The sequence below is a fragment of the Micropterus dolomieu genome, linkage group LG19 (genome assembly GCF_021292245.1).
Source record: "Micropterus dolomieu isolate WLL.071019.BEF.003 ecotype Adirondacks linkage group LG19, ASM2129224v1, whole genome shotgun sequence".
Taxonomy (NCBI): Eukaryota; Metazoa; Chordata; class Actinopteri; order Centrarchiformes; family Centrarchidae; genus Micropterus; species Micropterus dolomieu.
The window spans coordinates 13,511,371-13,526,345 of record NC_060168.1 but is presented as its reverse complement, the minus strand read 5'-3'; the positions used below and the strand labels follow the sequence as shown (position 1 = coordinate 13,526,345).

At 43.4% G+C, this 14,975-nt stretch overlaps 3 protein-coding genes across 4 annotated transcripts in view; all 3 read left to right on the top strand.

The window, feature by feature from the left end:
• Positions 1 to 383: 383 nt before the first annotated feature.
• Positions 384 to 7,064, top strand: znf711 (zinc finger protein 711). Of its 2 annotated transcripts, XM_046030958.1 has the most exons (9): positions 384 to 545; positions 1,318 to 1,415; positions 1,571 to 1,651; positions 1,766 to 1,863; positions 2,198 to 3,058; positions 3,176 to 3,322; positions 3,439 to 3,621; positions 3,890 to 4,024; positions 4,169 to 7,064. In XM_046030958.1, exons 4-9 carry the CDS (start codon positions 1,785 to 1,787, stop codon positions 5,344 to 5,346), a joined length of 2,583 nt encoding a protein of 860 aa, XP_045886914.1. In that variant the 5' UTR covers positions 384 to 545; positions 1,318 to 1,415; positions 1,571 to 1,651; positions 1,766 to 1,784; the 3' UTR covers positions 5,347 to 7,064. The 2 variants fall into 2 exon arrangements, with proteins under 2 accessions (XP_045886914.1, XP_045886913.1); XM_046030957.1 differs by lacking the exon at positions 1,318 to 1,415.
• Positions 7,065 to 11,744: 4,680 nt separating this feature from the next.
• The window catches only part of LOC123958046 (formin-like protein 20), a 16,514-nt gene continuing 13,283 nt past the window's right edge, over positions 11,745 to 14,975 (top strand). The window contains exon 1 of the transcript XR_006821987.1: positions 11,745 to 11,820. The gene's annotated coding sequence lies outside the window, so the exon portion shown is untranslated. The remainder of the gene's footprint in view (positions 11,821 to 14,975) is intronic.
• Positions 13,363 to 14,969, top strand: LOC123958045 (BTB/POZ domain-containing protein KCTD12-like). The gene has a single exon (XM_046031219.1). It carries the CDS (start codon positions 14,084 to 14,086, stop codon positions 14,933 to 14,935), a length of 852 nt encoding a protein of 283 aa, XP_045887175.1. The 5' UTR covers positions 13,363 to 14,083; the 3' UTR covers positions 14,936 to 14,969.

The window sequence follows — 14,975 nt, the reverse complement described above, 5'->3', positions numbered from 1 at the left end:
CATCACAGACTAATTAGTCACATAAATGCGGGTCTGCAGCAGAAGCAGTGGCAGTGCCTTCATAATGTCCCGGATATTTCCTAGGTGCGTGATCAAACGCTTCACAAATGAGTGCTCGACGATACCCACCCCTTGTGACAAAATGGCCTACAGGCCTCATCTGCGCATACAAAGTCGGAGAAGCACAGTACGCAACCACATTAAAAATTTTATTTCTTAGTGTAATAACGTTTGAATTTTGTGTCTCGGATCCGGTCCTAAATGTGTTCCCACTAAGAGAATGTCTGTGTTAATGTAACTCTGCTCTCTTATGCATGACGCAAATAGTAAGAGATCAGCGGTAAACGAGGCCACGCATTGTCTGCCCCCCGCCCTCCCTCCGCTTGTCAGGAAGCAAGCTGATTGGCCGAGGCCTAGCAAAGGGTGCCCGGGGATCCAAAACTGCAGGCCGCACTTAGCTTACCGTCAAAAATAAACCAAAACAATAACAGACAAAAGTGAGAGGGGGGAGAAACACCGATAGAGTCAGAAGACGACGTTATCAGGTAAAATTATTTTGAATCGGTTAGAAAGGCATATGGAATAGGACGCAAGGGCCCAGTCGGCCGTAGCGGGCCTCTTTCAGCCTTTTCAAAAAAACAACATGGAAGATAATGCGGCACAAGCTGCTTCACCTAGCTTAGCAAGCTAGCTAGCAGAACGGACGGCCGTCGTCGCTCAGATTAGAGCGACATGCAAACAAGTTGTCTTGTGAGGCATACTGGTTTGTTGCTTATGCTAATGACTGTTTTAATATTGTACCGTCGTGTGGAATTGATAATCTAAAGGTCAGATAACGTCTGTTGTTGCGTTCCTTGAATTAGCCATTATGCTATAACAAAATGGCGCTCGGAGGAACAGCCCTAGCCTGCTTGCTAGTTAGCTCCGGTGGGTGGAGGGCGGTAGCCGCCCTAGTATGCATTGCATAACGTCTGCAGTACTTTCATTGGCGGCCATAAACTCTGAGCATGTGTAGTTTTCTGCAAAGACTCCAGAGTATAATACTTTTAAAAATGATAGCCGTGGCAGCACAGTGTTAATCCGTGAAAACCATGGACCTATAACGTCACTACAGACCATTGCATATATTGCTTATTTTGAACCGTCATGTGACGACAATGCATTTCATCCCACAAAAACAAGCAGGACTCATCTTCCTAGGTCGATTTTAAGCCGCGGCTCGTCCTCCTGTACACTGAGCGAGACATCCCTTTGTCTCAGCTGGTCTCCAGCCATCAGGCTCAACCAGCTCCAGGTGTAATAGCTGTATGTCCTCAGGTTGAAGCTGCCTGTAGTACTCTAAATAGGCAATGGATGGAGCCAATGGTCAACAATACCCCCCTTCTGCCATGTGTATTATACTCATACAGAGGCCAGTAAGTGGCAGCAGCAGTGCCCTAAATCTGAACCCATGTAAAAATGTTGTTTTTGAATATTTTTACAACACTTAGACTATGATTAGTTAACTTATTACTTATCTTCTATTATCAGCAGAATGCTTATGAGTACCAATTGTTTTTGTCTTTGTCAGAGGGATTGATTACCTTGATGGAACGAAGCACATCAAATATCTTATTGGTTTTATTCTAAGGGTTTGTCTTCAAATGTGAAGGTATGTATTGAATACTAGCCAGTGTGGCAGTATCAGTTGTTCACTTAAATTTTTAGTCATGCTCATGACAAAGTGAAAGTAAAGCGCTAACACAGGGTACACTGTGATTTTCAGTCTTTTTCTGAGTGAAGACATGGATCAAGGAGGAGGGGTGTTGGAGCTACACACTCAGGAGCTGAAGATGCCCCACGCTATGATCATGCAAGACTTTGGTAGGTGGTCAAGTAGGACAAGGTGATAACCATTATTGTAAATGATACTTAATTTCAACATGTAATCCAAGACATATTAGCCACACAAATAAAAATAAAAAGTTGACCGTGTAAATGCCATTTAGCTTCATTAAATAGCCTAAATAAAAAAAGTCTCTGTAACATTACATGGTCATTCTGACATTTTCACTGCATACCAGCAACAAGAAGGTGATACACCTTTACAAACATGCGACAAGATGCTGTGACATCTTTGCTGTAGCTCAAATGAGCAAAAAACCTTGTAGTTTGAAACTCTTTGTTATGAACCCCTCTCTACATTTTGTGTTTACAGTTGCAGGCATGGGGGGTCTGGCTCACATTGATGGGGAGCACATTGTGGTGTCTGTGCCCGAGGGTATGCTTCTTTCTGATGTGATGACGGATGAGGGCATCCTCCTGGAGCATGAGCTCGAGGTGGAAGGCCTAGAGACTCAGGTGGTTCACGGCCTGGAGACAGAGGTGGTTGAAGGACTGGAGACCGAGGTGGTGGAGAGCTTACATGCCGATGTAGAGGGCTTGGAAGCGGAAGTGGTTGAAGGGCTACAGACACAGGTAGTAGAGCTGGAGGCTCAGGTCGTGGAAGCCCTAGAGGGTGAGGTGGAAGTGGAGGGTCTCGAGGCACAAGTTGTGGAGGGTCTGGAAACTGAGGTAGATGTTGAGGACCTGGAAGCTCACGTGGTTGAGAGCCTTGAGGAGGAGGTGGAAGTGGAGGGTTTAGAAGCTGAGGTTGTTGAAGGTCTGGAGGTAGATGTGGAAAGTCTGCACTCTCAAGGGGTGGAGGCCCATGAAATGACAAGTGAAGACATGGTGACCTCAGAACACAGTGTAATCATGCCTGAGAATATTCTGGGCTCAGAGGTTGCGATAGAGGAAGCACTGGACCCCCATCATCACCATGTCCTGACCTCAGACCTCATCCAGGACTCAGACCACCACCATGATGACATGACAGACCAGGTGTTTGTGGCAGAGTTACTGTCTGAGCACCAGGGTAACACTCTGGACCACCAGCTTGTGTCAGAAGGCTTGATGGTGACAGAGGCCAACTCTGAGACCATCATCCACGAACAGCTGCCAACTGAGGCTGTTCCCCTGCAGACCGATGAGGATGATGACGCAAGAAGCAGCTCTGAGGATTACCTCATGATCTCTTGTAAGACAGCTTTCCATATAATAACATAACTTATATTAATGAAACACTGTTATTATGCAATGCCATGTTTTATTATTGCAGATGTTTTGATAACTAAGGCTATTTGTGTTACTTTAGTGGATGAGGTGGGAGAGAAGCTGGACATAGGAGACACTCCCCTTGAGATCAGCACTGAGGTAATGGAAGACAAAGAATGTAAAGAGGAGGACGGCGCTGAGGTCATCAAAGTCTACATCTTCAAAGCTGAAGCAGATGATGATTTAGGTAAGTGACTATAAGAATAATCAGTTCATCATTTCAATAATTTAATTATTTACTTGTAGATTCATAAATTGAATATACGTCATGGCTTTGATTTAATTGTAATTTCCCCCTTCTAGGTGGAACGGAGGTAATAACAGAGGATGATTACCAGAATGGCCACCCTGACCTGGAAGCCGCATCATCAGGCAGACTAGGAGTTGGCCGTGACAAGATGGTCTACATGGCAGTCAAGAACCATCCAAAAGAAGAAGAGGATGATGAGGATGACAGTGATGATGATGATGATGACGATGACATCAGTAAGTACCTCTGTGAAACATAATCTTGTAAAAACTAAATAAATAACTGGTTGTTTGGCTGTAAATAAGTAGAAGGTGTCATTTTGAAGTCTTTGACCCTGAAAGGATGTTTTTGCCTGTGTCTGGGCAGTTTGTACAACAAATGTCACAACTTGCATGTATAACATGTAACATGACACCAGCTTTGTTTTTAAAAGAACCTATTTTATAATGTGTTACAAAAGTGTTTTTCAATCTATTCATAATGAAATCTAAACTGTCTGTGCAGGTAATACCATTGATCAGGTGAAGAATGGAGCGTCTGCGCCATTTCTGCAAATCCGAGAGGGGCTGGGTGCCAACCGTACCCTCAAACCCAAAGCAAAGAAAAAGAAGAAAGGAGAGATTCGGCAGTGTCAGACTGGTATGAGCAGCATACAATTCCAGGACGATTAGATGATGAGATTGGCATTTGGTACTTTTGTTGTGTCAGAACAACACATTTGTATGATTTGAAAAGGTCAAGGATGTTAACAGTATTTCAATATTTGTCAACCATTTCTTCCAGCTGTTATAATTGGACCAGATGGCTTGCCTTTGACTGTCTACCCCTGCCACATATGTGGAAAGAAGTTCCGCTCACGAGGCTTCCTCAAATGCCACATGAAAAACCACCCGGACCACCTGCTTAAGAAGAAGTACCAGTGCACAGACTGCGACTTTACCACCAACAAGAAGATCAGTTTCCACAACCACTTGGAGAGTCACAAGCTGCTGAACCACAACGAGCGCTCTCCAGAATACACGGAGTACGCACGGCGCTACCACGAGTCCAGTCCCCTGGGCTCTGACAAGCTCATTGTCAAGGACCGGGAGCCCAAACTGCATCACTGCAAGTACTGCGATTATGAGACAGCTGAACAGGGCCTGCTCAACCGTCACCTGCTGGCTGTGCACAGTAAGAACTTTGCGCATGTGTGTGTCGAGTGCGCCAAAGGCTTCCGCCACCCATCAGAGCTGAAGAAACACATGCGGACCCACACAGGCGAGAAGCCCTACCACTGCCCGCACTGCGAGTTTCGTTGTGCAGATCAGTCCAACCTAAAGACTCACATCAAGAGCAAGCACGGCGCAGATCTGCCTTTCAAGTGCAGCCACTGTCCGCAAGCCTACGCTGACGCACGGGAACTCCAGCGTCATATAGAGATGGTGCAAGGCCACAAGACCCACCAGTGTCCACACTGTGAGCACAAGAGCACCAACTCCAGTGACCTGAAACGACACATTATCTCTGTTCACACCAAGGACTTCCCGCATCAGTGTGACGTATGTGAGAAAGGCTTTCATAGGCCCTCTGAGTTGAAGAAACACGCGGAGACACACAAGGGCAACAAGGTGCACCAGTGCCGGCATTGTAACTTCAACGCTCCCGACACCTTCACCTTGAGTCGCCATATCCTGTCCTTGCATACGAAGGACCTCCCCTTTAAGTGCAAGCGCTGCCGGCGAGGCTTCCGGCAGCCCGCCGAGCTAAAGAAGCACATGAAGACACACAGCGGTAGAAAAGTTTACCAGTGCCAGTATTGTGAATATAACAGTACGGACGCTTCTGGCTTCAAACGCCACGTCATTTCCATTCACACCAAGGACTACCCCCACCGCTGCGACTACTGCACCAAGGGTTTTAGGAGGCCTTCGGAAAAGAGCCAGCACATAGCCAGGCATCACAAAGACATGTTGATGTAATGTCCTCACGCACACAGACACACTCCTCTTTCCCAAGTAAATCTGTCTCACACACCCAGAGGTAATTTTAGTGTATTAACAAAGAAATTACAGATGTAGGCTGTTGATGAAGACGACAACATTATAATTGCCGTTCTGTGTCGTAATGGGTGTAAACCTCCTCCCTTAAGGGTAATGCAAGAACACATTTTAGATGGGGACAAAGTGAAGAAAACGACAGTGTGTACACTGAGTGGGACAGCTGTACATTGTGTTTTGTTTTGTTGCAGAAAATCACATATGAACATATATTCAGGGTCTCAAATGTCTATATTTTTATACCCACTCAGCTGAAATGCTGCAAGATGATGACTGTGTCCTGTAAAACAGAAAGTGGTGCTTTGTGAACGTCATGCCAGTTCTTCAGATGATGCGGAAAGAGTACAGGAGAAGTTTGACTCCATAGTACCAACTAGTATCTCTTTTCCTTGTTAACCAGCTTTTACCCTGACATTTGTTTTCAATGCCATCTGGTCTTCCAGGGGCATGGCCATTCATGAGTTCATAAATGGTTTTGAATGATGTTGATACACATTACGCACCTTAAAAATATCTCAATAAATCTAACCGTTGAACTTCCATCCTTTTGGATTTTCCTCCCAAGCCTGAACACTTGGAGTTCCATTAAATCAATCATGTATAATATAGGCTGTATTCTGTTAAATATGTCTTAAAAGTTGAGTCAGAAATGTTCCGCAGTGTTTAGCAATGAGGAGAAATGGTGCCGTTGGTATATTAGTAGAATATCCCTTTAGCGTACGTAACACATTTCTGACAAATCTGCTCTGATGGTGCCGATAAGTAACAGGTGTATCATTTTCTGAACTTGTCAGATTGTTGGCTTTCACATTGGACTACCCCTGAAGTTATGTCTGACTGCCACTGTAAGTTGCATTTGTATGATGTTACCTATGACAGATGTGCTCTCAGCTAACCGTTTGATTGCAATCATGCCTTACATCTGTTGGTTTTTATCCCTTAAGCACTGATGAACACAGCTAATCAGAAAATAAGTGATTTTTAACTCTCAAACATGCTGTATCAATACCATTCTCTCAGAGATTGTGTGTTTGAGTCAGTAGAAAGCACTTTAACTTTTTTGTTTTTTAATTACGTGTGTGTACACACGTGTGTGTATTATACATATATGTGTGTGTGTGTGTATGTGTATGTATGTATATGTGTATATATATATATACACACACATATATATAAATATATATGTAAAATCCTAGATAATAAACAATTACAGAGCTTTGTGAGTTGGTAATGGTAAAGATTGTTTTGAGTGTTATCGCTAGCAAGTGGGCACGAATTTACTCCCATCTAAACTGAATTGTCATTGAAAGTGGTGGGTGAAACCATTTATTGTTTTGTTCTATGGATAAGTGATTGGGTTTTGTGTTTTGTTTGTGCTCACTAACAAGTTTCCCAGACCCTCATCCTACAGTCCCAAATACCCCAACCCAATCCCAAACATGGGATTATTCCCTTGAAGTCAGTGGTCATCATATTGGCATTAGTCTTTAAAGTATGCACATATGCTGTCTCCATGAAATTAATTGTGGTATATATTAAAAATCCCTGCATTTCGTGTACCTTTAGTCTATAATTTCTTTCAGTCTGATTGTGGATAAACTACTGGTGGGAAAGAACCAAAATAAACGATTATCTTTTTACGCTTTTTGTCCTTTCTGTCCTTCAAAAAAGGAAATCCCCTTGATGCCCCTTATATCTTAAAGTCAGGAATTTTATCACCATTTAATGCAGAGGTATGCACATGCATAATTATAGAGGGTGGTTACAGCAAATCTGTGTTTTGTTGAAGCCAGCAGTGGTTTTACATTTTTATCACAGATTGGCCCTTAAATTTACAGGAACTGACAGAGTACAGACTGACATGTTCCATAGAGCCTTGTTCCATGTAGGTTTATAGGTCAGCCTGATTCATGGAGGATGTGATGCAGGATTGTAGTTTGGACTTATTTCTACCCTGAGTGACTTCCGTGCTCCTTACCACCTCTGTACATCAGTGAAATTGTTAAGGGCAGATAAAATCGAAGCACCCATCACTCTGTGATCCTGTTTGGGAACTTGAAATATGCTCTGTCCACAACTTGCTTTCAGCATATGTTTATTTTTGTAAAACCTCTAATGTGTTATAGTTGTAGCAGCCCACACAGTGATCCTTAGAGCACAATTTCAACATTTGTTGAGATTGTACAACTTAACCATTAGGAAGTGATGAAATGTGCCTATAAGCCTCAGTAACTGCAAACGTTGCAGTTCCAGTGGACAAAAATCCATTTATTGGTTCGTAAAAGGGAATTCAAAATTTCTCTTGATCCCCAGCTCATTGTTGAACACACCTGTGTATAGATGTAGGATTTAATGTGTGAGGAGGCTGAGCTGTACTGCCTAGTCTTGCGAGCATTATCCCAGTAGTCTTCCACGACAGTTGGCAGAGTGAAATTGATACAATAATCTTAAACCTCCAGACTTGAAACCCAGAGGCACTAAAGCCTTCCACTTTGAGTTTAACTCAGTATGTGCATGCTGGGGTTTTTCCCCAATTGATATGATGCAAGCCAGCAGCGTTAACAAGCAGATTCTGAAAACTTTCCCTAAGTTGAAACTGATAACATGGCTTGTTAGGGCCCTTTACAGCCATCTATGTCTTCAACAAGACAGGAAAGATCCATATGAGAGAGGCCTAGTGATGACTGCGGAAACCACATTTGTCACAATCGCTTTATAAATAGGCTATATACATTTCATAGAGAGGATGGGATTGGTTTGGGAGTGGCCTTGAGGAAAGAGGAAACAAACAGGTTGATTGAAGATTTGGGCGTAACCACAGAAAAAGAGACTAAGTCAGGAAGAAGGTGGAATAAACTGATTCAATTAAAAACTTTCCGGTGATAATACGGGTGTGTGTAGGCTGCCGAGAAGCGGTGTCCTTCCTGGTTGAATGTCCACTTTAATTTGATTATTGTGTTGTACATCTGTCAGAGTGACTGCCGTTGACCCTCACTTGAATGAACAACTGCATCTTTTTCCTCAGCACAGAGACCCGTGGGGCATTTGACTCTTAGGTATAATAATAATAATAAACTTTATTTGTAGAGCACTTATCAAATGCTTTCACAGAAAGATAAAAACATTAAAATCATAACAGTTAAAAAGACACCAATAAAATATGACACAACATGCACAAATTAACATGAAATTCAAAAAAATATCAGAATCAGAAAACACTTTCCGGAATAAATAATTTTTCAGACTTAAAAGAATCAGAAATCAGAAATACTTCCCGTAAAAAACAAGACACTGACTCCGACATCCTGATGTCATCAGGTCATTCCACAGCCTTGGGGCCCTTACCGCAAAGGCTCTATCTCCACGTGTTTTCAGCCTGAACTCAGGGATGCACAGAAGACCCCTGCTAGAGGATCTCAGGCTGCACACAGGATCGTAAGGGGTTAAAGGTCAAGGCTGTATTCTGGTGCCAGGCCATTAAGAGCTTTAGAAGTAATCAATAAGAACTTAAAATCAATCCTAAAACAGACAGGTAGCCAATTTAAAGAGTTTAAAATTACCCATATAACCGTTTCTGCATCTCTGGCATTTAAGATGGGTTTTATATTAACATTATTTCTACGGTGATAGAAGCATGACTTGACAACCTTAGCGATGTGTTGTTCGAAGCAAAGATTAGCCTACTATCAAAAAGGACACAAAGATTTCTGGCAACAGGCGTAAAGTGTGTAGACAAGTGATAATATGTTTAGTAATGTGCTGGGGTCCAATTACGAGGATTTCTGTTGGTATGACCAGGATGTTTGTTGGTATTAAGTTGTAGAAAGTTTATTGACATCCAGTCTTTTATGTCAGCCAGGCAGGCCTGGAGGGAACGCAGCACACTGAGGTCAGTAGGCTTCACCAGGAGGTACAACGGAGTATTCTCCGCATAGCAATGGAAGGGAATACCGTATCGGCGGATCATGTCACCCAGGGAGAGCATGTAGATGGAAAACAAAATAGGTCCGAAGATTGATCCTTGGGGCACACCGTAATCAACAGGAGAAAAGGCAGATTTAAAGTTACAGACACACAGAACTTCCTGTTCCATGCACCTCAGTCCATCTAACAAGATACCATGGTCAATTATGTCAAAAGCAGTCTAACAGCACCAGAATTTAACACGTCAGCTTTCAATACCAGGTTATTGGTAACTTTTGAAGAGCAGTCTCTGTGCTATGGTGTGGGCGGAAACCAGATTGGAATTTTTGTTCATTACATCAAGTAGCTGCTTAGAAATGAAGGGCAGTTTTGAGATTGGGCGATAGTGTTCAAGATTAGAGGGATCAAGGCCGGGTTTTTTTAGGAACACAAGCACATTTAAAATAATCCGGAACACAACCAGATGACAGTGAGCTATTGATGATTAAGAGCAATTAGGTACCCAGGCTGTCCATGATTTTTAATAAAAACTTGAATTGAATAATGTCCAGGGGACAGGTGGAAACCCTCTTCTGTGACATCGTCTCAGTGAGACTCTTGTCTTGAGATGTGGTGCAGTGTGTCTTCTTTCACTTCCATGTCTGTCTTGAAAGATGCACGATGTCTCACTGGAGGAAATGAGGCTGAGCCGGTGGGTTCGCGTGGGCACCGCAAACACCTGAGAAAATAAGTGCAGCGGCATGTTCATTTTGGTTGATCCCACAGAATATCTCATAAATCACTTACTGGTGCAGCTGTCAGCAGAAACCGCTGAAAGTGCAGAGATCAATATGCAGACGTATCCATAAAACCCTCCCTAAGTAACCCGTCTTTCTCACTGCATGGCCCAAGAATTCAGCAATAGTAGCATGTCTGGTTGTTTTTCTCTGAATACATGCAGATTTTGCAACAGTAGTAGCTGTTAAGGACATTTTCCGATTTCCTGTGTGAGTATGCTGAATAACTATCTCTCTCCCACGGGATGGAAGTCTCTTCTCTGCCTATTTTGAATCAGCGTGCGCGCGCACACACACACACACACACAGCCTCTGAAGGCCATCACTGTGATGAGAATTGACAGACATATACAGATAATCCAGCTGTTGCAGAAGGCCAAACTCATTTATTTTATGTATCACTTTGCCCATATTTCTGAGGATCAATGGGCTATGGTTTGGATTTGATTAGAATGATGAAATTGCCAGTAAAAACCCAGGGTCACATGGTGCTGTGCAAGGATTTTAGAGTCAGTGAGTGAAAAGGTGATCATTCACACACATTTCAGTAATTTAATTATGTTCAATCACTGGCATGTGTTTATATTTGACAATAATCCCAAAATACATCAGTATGGTTTTGCATCAGAGCATATTATTTGTGGATATTTTGGTTTGGACTGCGCAGGATTCTGGTGTTAGACAGCATATTGCTTTTGCATATTTCAGTGAAGGGAACGGCAAATGCAGCTGGGACTGTGTCATCAACTCGCCTCATTGGCAGACAGCGCTGCCATATTACCTCCGGATCCCGTGGTGGACCATAACCAGAGCGGTCCAATCCAGATTTCCGACAGCAAGGCTCTAGTGCTGCAAGCCAGCTGGAGACTGCGAGGCCCTCAGGGAAATCAGTGCCAAAATGCTTAGAGACAGGCAAAATTGGCCTGCTGATTTGTCAGAGAAAGGACTGTGTGTGGACCACACATGGCGAGAGAGGAAAAGAGAGAAACACAAGGCATACATAGCAGGCAGCCTGTTGACTACACAGGTCTCTGTGACTCACCCATGCTTCCATATTGGTGCAATTCATTTAATGTACCTCAATCTGAAAAGGTATTTCCAAAAGCTACTAAGTGGATCTTGAATTGTGATTGTTTTGACAAACTGCATATATAAACATTTATAAATATGAAATAAACAAGATGCCAAAATCATCCTCTGATGAAGACTGTGTGATACGGTTGAAAGCTCTGGAAAAAGCTATTCTAACGTTTTCTTTGAAGACATCTTTTATATTATTGCGTCTTCATTTACTATGTTGTCGTCAACCAGGTGCCCACAAGAGGAATTATAGTTGTTGGAAAGAAAATGCGCTTATATCTGCGTACAACTATTGTTATAAACTATTTATTTGTTCATATAGTGCTTATAAATGTTAACTGAAAGTTGGGTGTGGGAGTTAAAATATAGCTGAATGTTTCCATTATTAGAATACTTAGACCCCCCCCCTACAGACATGTTTATAGCCTAAAAATACATATAGCGTAAAAATACTCTTGCTTTGAGTAATCTTTTGTATCTGATATGGAGAAATTCAATCAACTAGTTAGAAAATCTTAAATCTCTGAATTCTTCATTTCAGGAGTTTAAAAACTGCTGGTGTCTCCTACTTCACTGAAGCACTACTGGAGGCTTCGAGTTTCCACATCACACCTGTGTAAGTAGCATCCTGGACCGTGACTGTCTTTCAAGCCACTTGTGATGTCACAAAATCATGCTTGAATGTAGGTGAAGAGCGGAGATGGTTATAACACCGGTCAGTTGTAACACATTGAATTTCTCCAATCAGGAACAAGTTACGAATCACCTGATTCACCCATGCTTAGTTTAGTCCTTATTCCACATGGGAAAATTAGCATCCTGTGGCAGGCACAGACAATTTTCGAAGGAAAAAAATAATTTTGAGGTAAGACAGATTTTTTAAACTTCATTTATTTTTGATTTAGCATTGCTAAATGCTGTGTGTGTGTGTGTGTGTGTGTGTGTGTGTGTGTGTGTGTGTGTGTGTGTGTGTGTGTGTGTGTGTGTGTGTGTCAGACAAGTGTTTTATTATTATGTTAAAAATGTTAGGCTAAGACCTATAGGCTTCACTGTGGGCCTGCACTCTTGAGGTGTATCCAAATAAGTGTCTTATATTCACTACTATGACTGACAGCAACAAAAATTTTATTTAAACATTTAAGTGCTGAATAAAAAGGTTTCATATCATGTTTTCTCATATTCCTTATTAATGTTATATTTCACCTAAGGGTATGTTACAACTAAACCAGACTATGGGGTGAATTGTAACATTTTACTAGTACATGACTAATACATGCATTTTTTTGGTCTGTGTTGCAGAGGTAAAACCATTTAATAGTAGACACATGTAGCTAGTTTCTGTCGCATTTTGAATGCACTGCCTTAAAAAGTTCCTAGATGCAGACAGAAATGTCAAAGTTTTTACAACCATCCCTGGTCTCCCCTTCAGATGTTAAAGTCAGATTTAAAGGGGAGCACAGAGAAACTATGCCCTTCTTCAGATGAATGCGAAGGTCAAATATCCAAGTGAAGTAACAATACATATTTTGAGTTCGGGAGTAACTAGAACACTAACTAACCTAGAATACTAATACTTAAATAACTCTTAACTAAGTAGTTAGTGATGTCCTTTGGGAGAAAAACATTTCCCCTCGAGTATTCACTAGGTGTCACTGTTGTCCCATCCTTCTAAGAGACACTGACTGCACTGATCACCGAGATTGTTTCCAAAAATAAATGCATCAAAATTAAATGCATACCCATTTCTAAGTCAGTGGCTGGATTTTAATGAGACTTGGTCGGTATTATTATTTTGTTCTTAGTTCACTATTTATGTAATCAGGTGAGCACACTGACAAAAACAATGCGTTGGGACCACAGGTTTTTATGAAACCTAGGTATTTATGAAGCGTAGCCCATGAATAAAATAAATAGAGGGAAAAACTCCCACAAATGCTGCTCTTGTGTATTCATGTGGTGCATCTTCTTCAATAAAACTTTCAGGGAAAATGTATTTACCCATGCACCCTTTGAGCAGATACAGTAAAGGAGCTGCCCATCGACAGCGCTCTCGCGGGGCAGACAGTGTTGACCTGGATCACAGCAGAGGTGCGTCACCGCGGGTGGGCGTGGCTAACCGGGGTGATTAATGCTGAATCCTCCGTTACGATGCAGCAGAGTTACAGTCCTTACACTGACAGAGGAGCTGTGGGACGTAACAGCTGACCGCTGATTTGAACCGCAAGTGATGGAAAAGACCGAGACATTTTCAGACATCTACCTCGTCTCTCACCACACCGGTATCGTCCTCCTTGTCTCGTGGATGTACGTCTGCGGGACACCCACTGATTTCACCAACTATGGATTGTTTAATTGAAGTTGGGCCACCTGATCCTGTTTGCGCTTTGACAACCGGCCAACATTAGAGCAAGCTAAGTCGTTGTGGACAGTTGTGCAACTCGTGCATTTCCTGCTCAGATAACTGGTGTCAAAAGCAGAGATTCAATCTCAGGATCTATTTGCGCGTAAAAGGACGTGGACAGAACGTTTTCATGCAACGCTGCCTGAAATACATCGCGCTATGTTTTAGTAATTATGGGGAAAATCTGTAGTTAGAATAGAGGGTGTGTATGTGTGACTGTTTTGTTTCTGCCGGCTTTGATGCGAGAGTGGCGGCCAGCTTTTATTGCGCGCACCAATTGTGTGTTTAGCCGCTCCGTGACCACAGGCGATCCAGCTCAGCAGGACCTGCAATCTTTCAAAGGCAACAGGCCTCAGCAACCTCTGTGAAAGGTTTCACGGAAAAATCATTTTTCCAAGTCCTGTAATTTCAACTTTCTCTCTAACCAAGAGAGTTTTTCAAGCTGCATCGAAGTGCACCTTTGAGGCAGGAGTAAGCCATGGCTTTACCAGATAGTGGCATGTCTGGGGAGGAGGTACCCTTCCCAGAGATTATAGAGCTCAATGTTGGTGGCCAGGTGTACATAACCCGCTATTCTACTCTCACAAGTGTGCCTGAGTCCCTGCTGTGGGAGATGTTCAGTCGGAAGTCAGCCAAAGGATTGGCCAGGGACACCAAGGGTCGCTTCTTTGTGGACCGTGACGGCTTCCTGTTCCGATACATCCTGGACTACATGCGGGACCAGCAGCTGGTTCTTCCAGACCACTTCCCTGAGCGTGGGCGTCTGCAGAGGGAGGCTGAGTTCTTCAACCTCCCCGAGCTTGTCAAACTACTAGCACCCAAAATCAGCAAGCAGAACTCACTTGGCGATGAGGGATGTCAGAGTGACCCAGAGGACTCCTCACCTGGGTTTGACACGGCCCGTAATCTCAGCTCCCTGGGTGCTGCTGCCGCTGCCTGTGCCAGCCTGGTGCCCGGTGCCATGGATGGCAAACGCTCTGGGTTCATCACTATCGGCTACAGAGGCTCATACACCCTTGGCCGTGACAGCCACACCGATGCTAAATTCCGCAGGGTGGCAAGGATCATGGTGTGTGGGAAGACCTCTTTGGCCAAAGAGGTGTTTGGGGAGACGCTGAACGAGAGCCGTGACCCCGACCGCCCCCCTGAGCGCTACACATCCCGCTACTATCTCAAGTTCACCTTTCTGGAGCAGGCTTTTGACAAGCTGGCTGATGCAGGCTTCCACATGGTGGCCTGTAATTCCACAGGAACCTGCGCCTTTGCCCATGAGCAGACGGACGACAAGATCTGGACCAGCTACACTGAATATGTGTTCTACCGTGAGTGAGACTACCGGCTTTGTTCCCCTGGTCCCCCACCCTGCCTCC

Coding starts and splice junctions, on each gene's coding strand:
- znf711 (XM_046030957.1), top strand. CDS start 1,785: ATGGATCAAGGAGGAGGGGTGTTGGAGCTACACACTCAGGAGCTGAAG. Junction 1,864..2,197: donor TATGATCATGCAAGACTTTG/GTAGGTGGTCAA, acceptor TTGTGTTTACAG/TTGCAGGCATGGGGGGTCTG. Junction 3,059..3,175: donor GGATTACCTCATGATCTCTT/GTAAGACAGCTT, acceptor GTGTTACTTTAG/TGGATGAGGTGGGAGAGAAG.
- LOC123958045 (XM_046031219.1), top strand. CDS start 14,084: ATGGCTTTACCAGATAGTGGCATGTCTGGGGAGGAGGTACCCTTCCCA.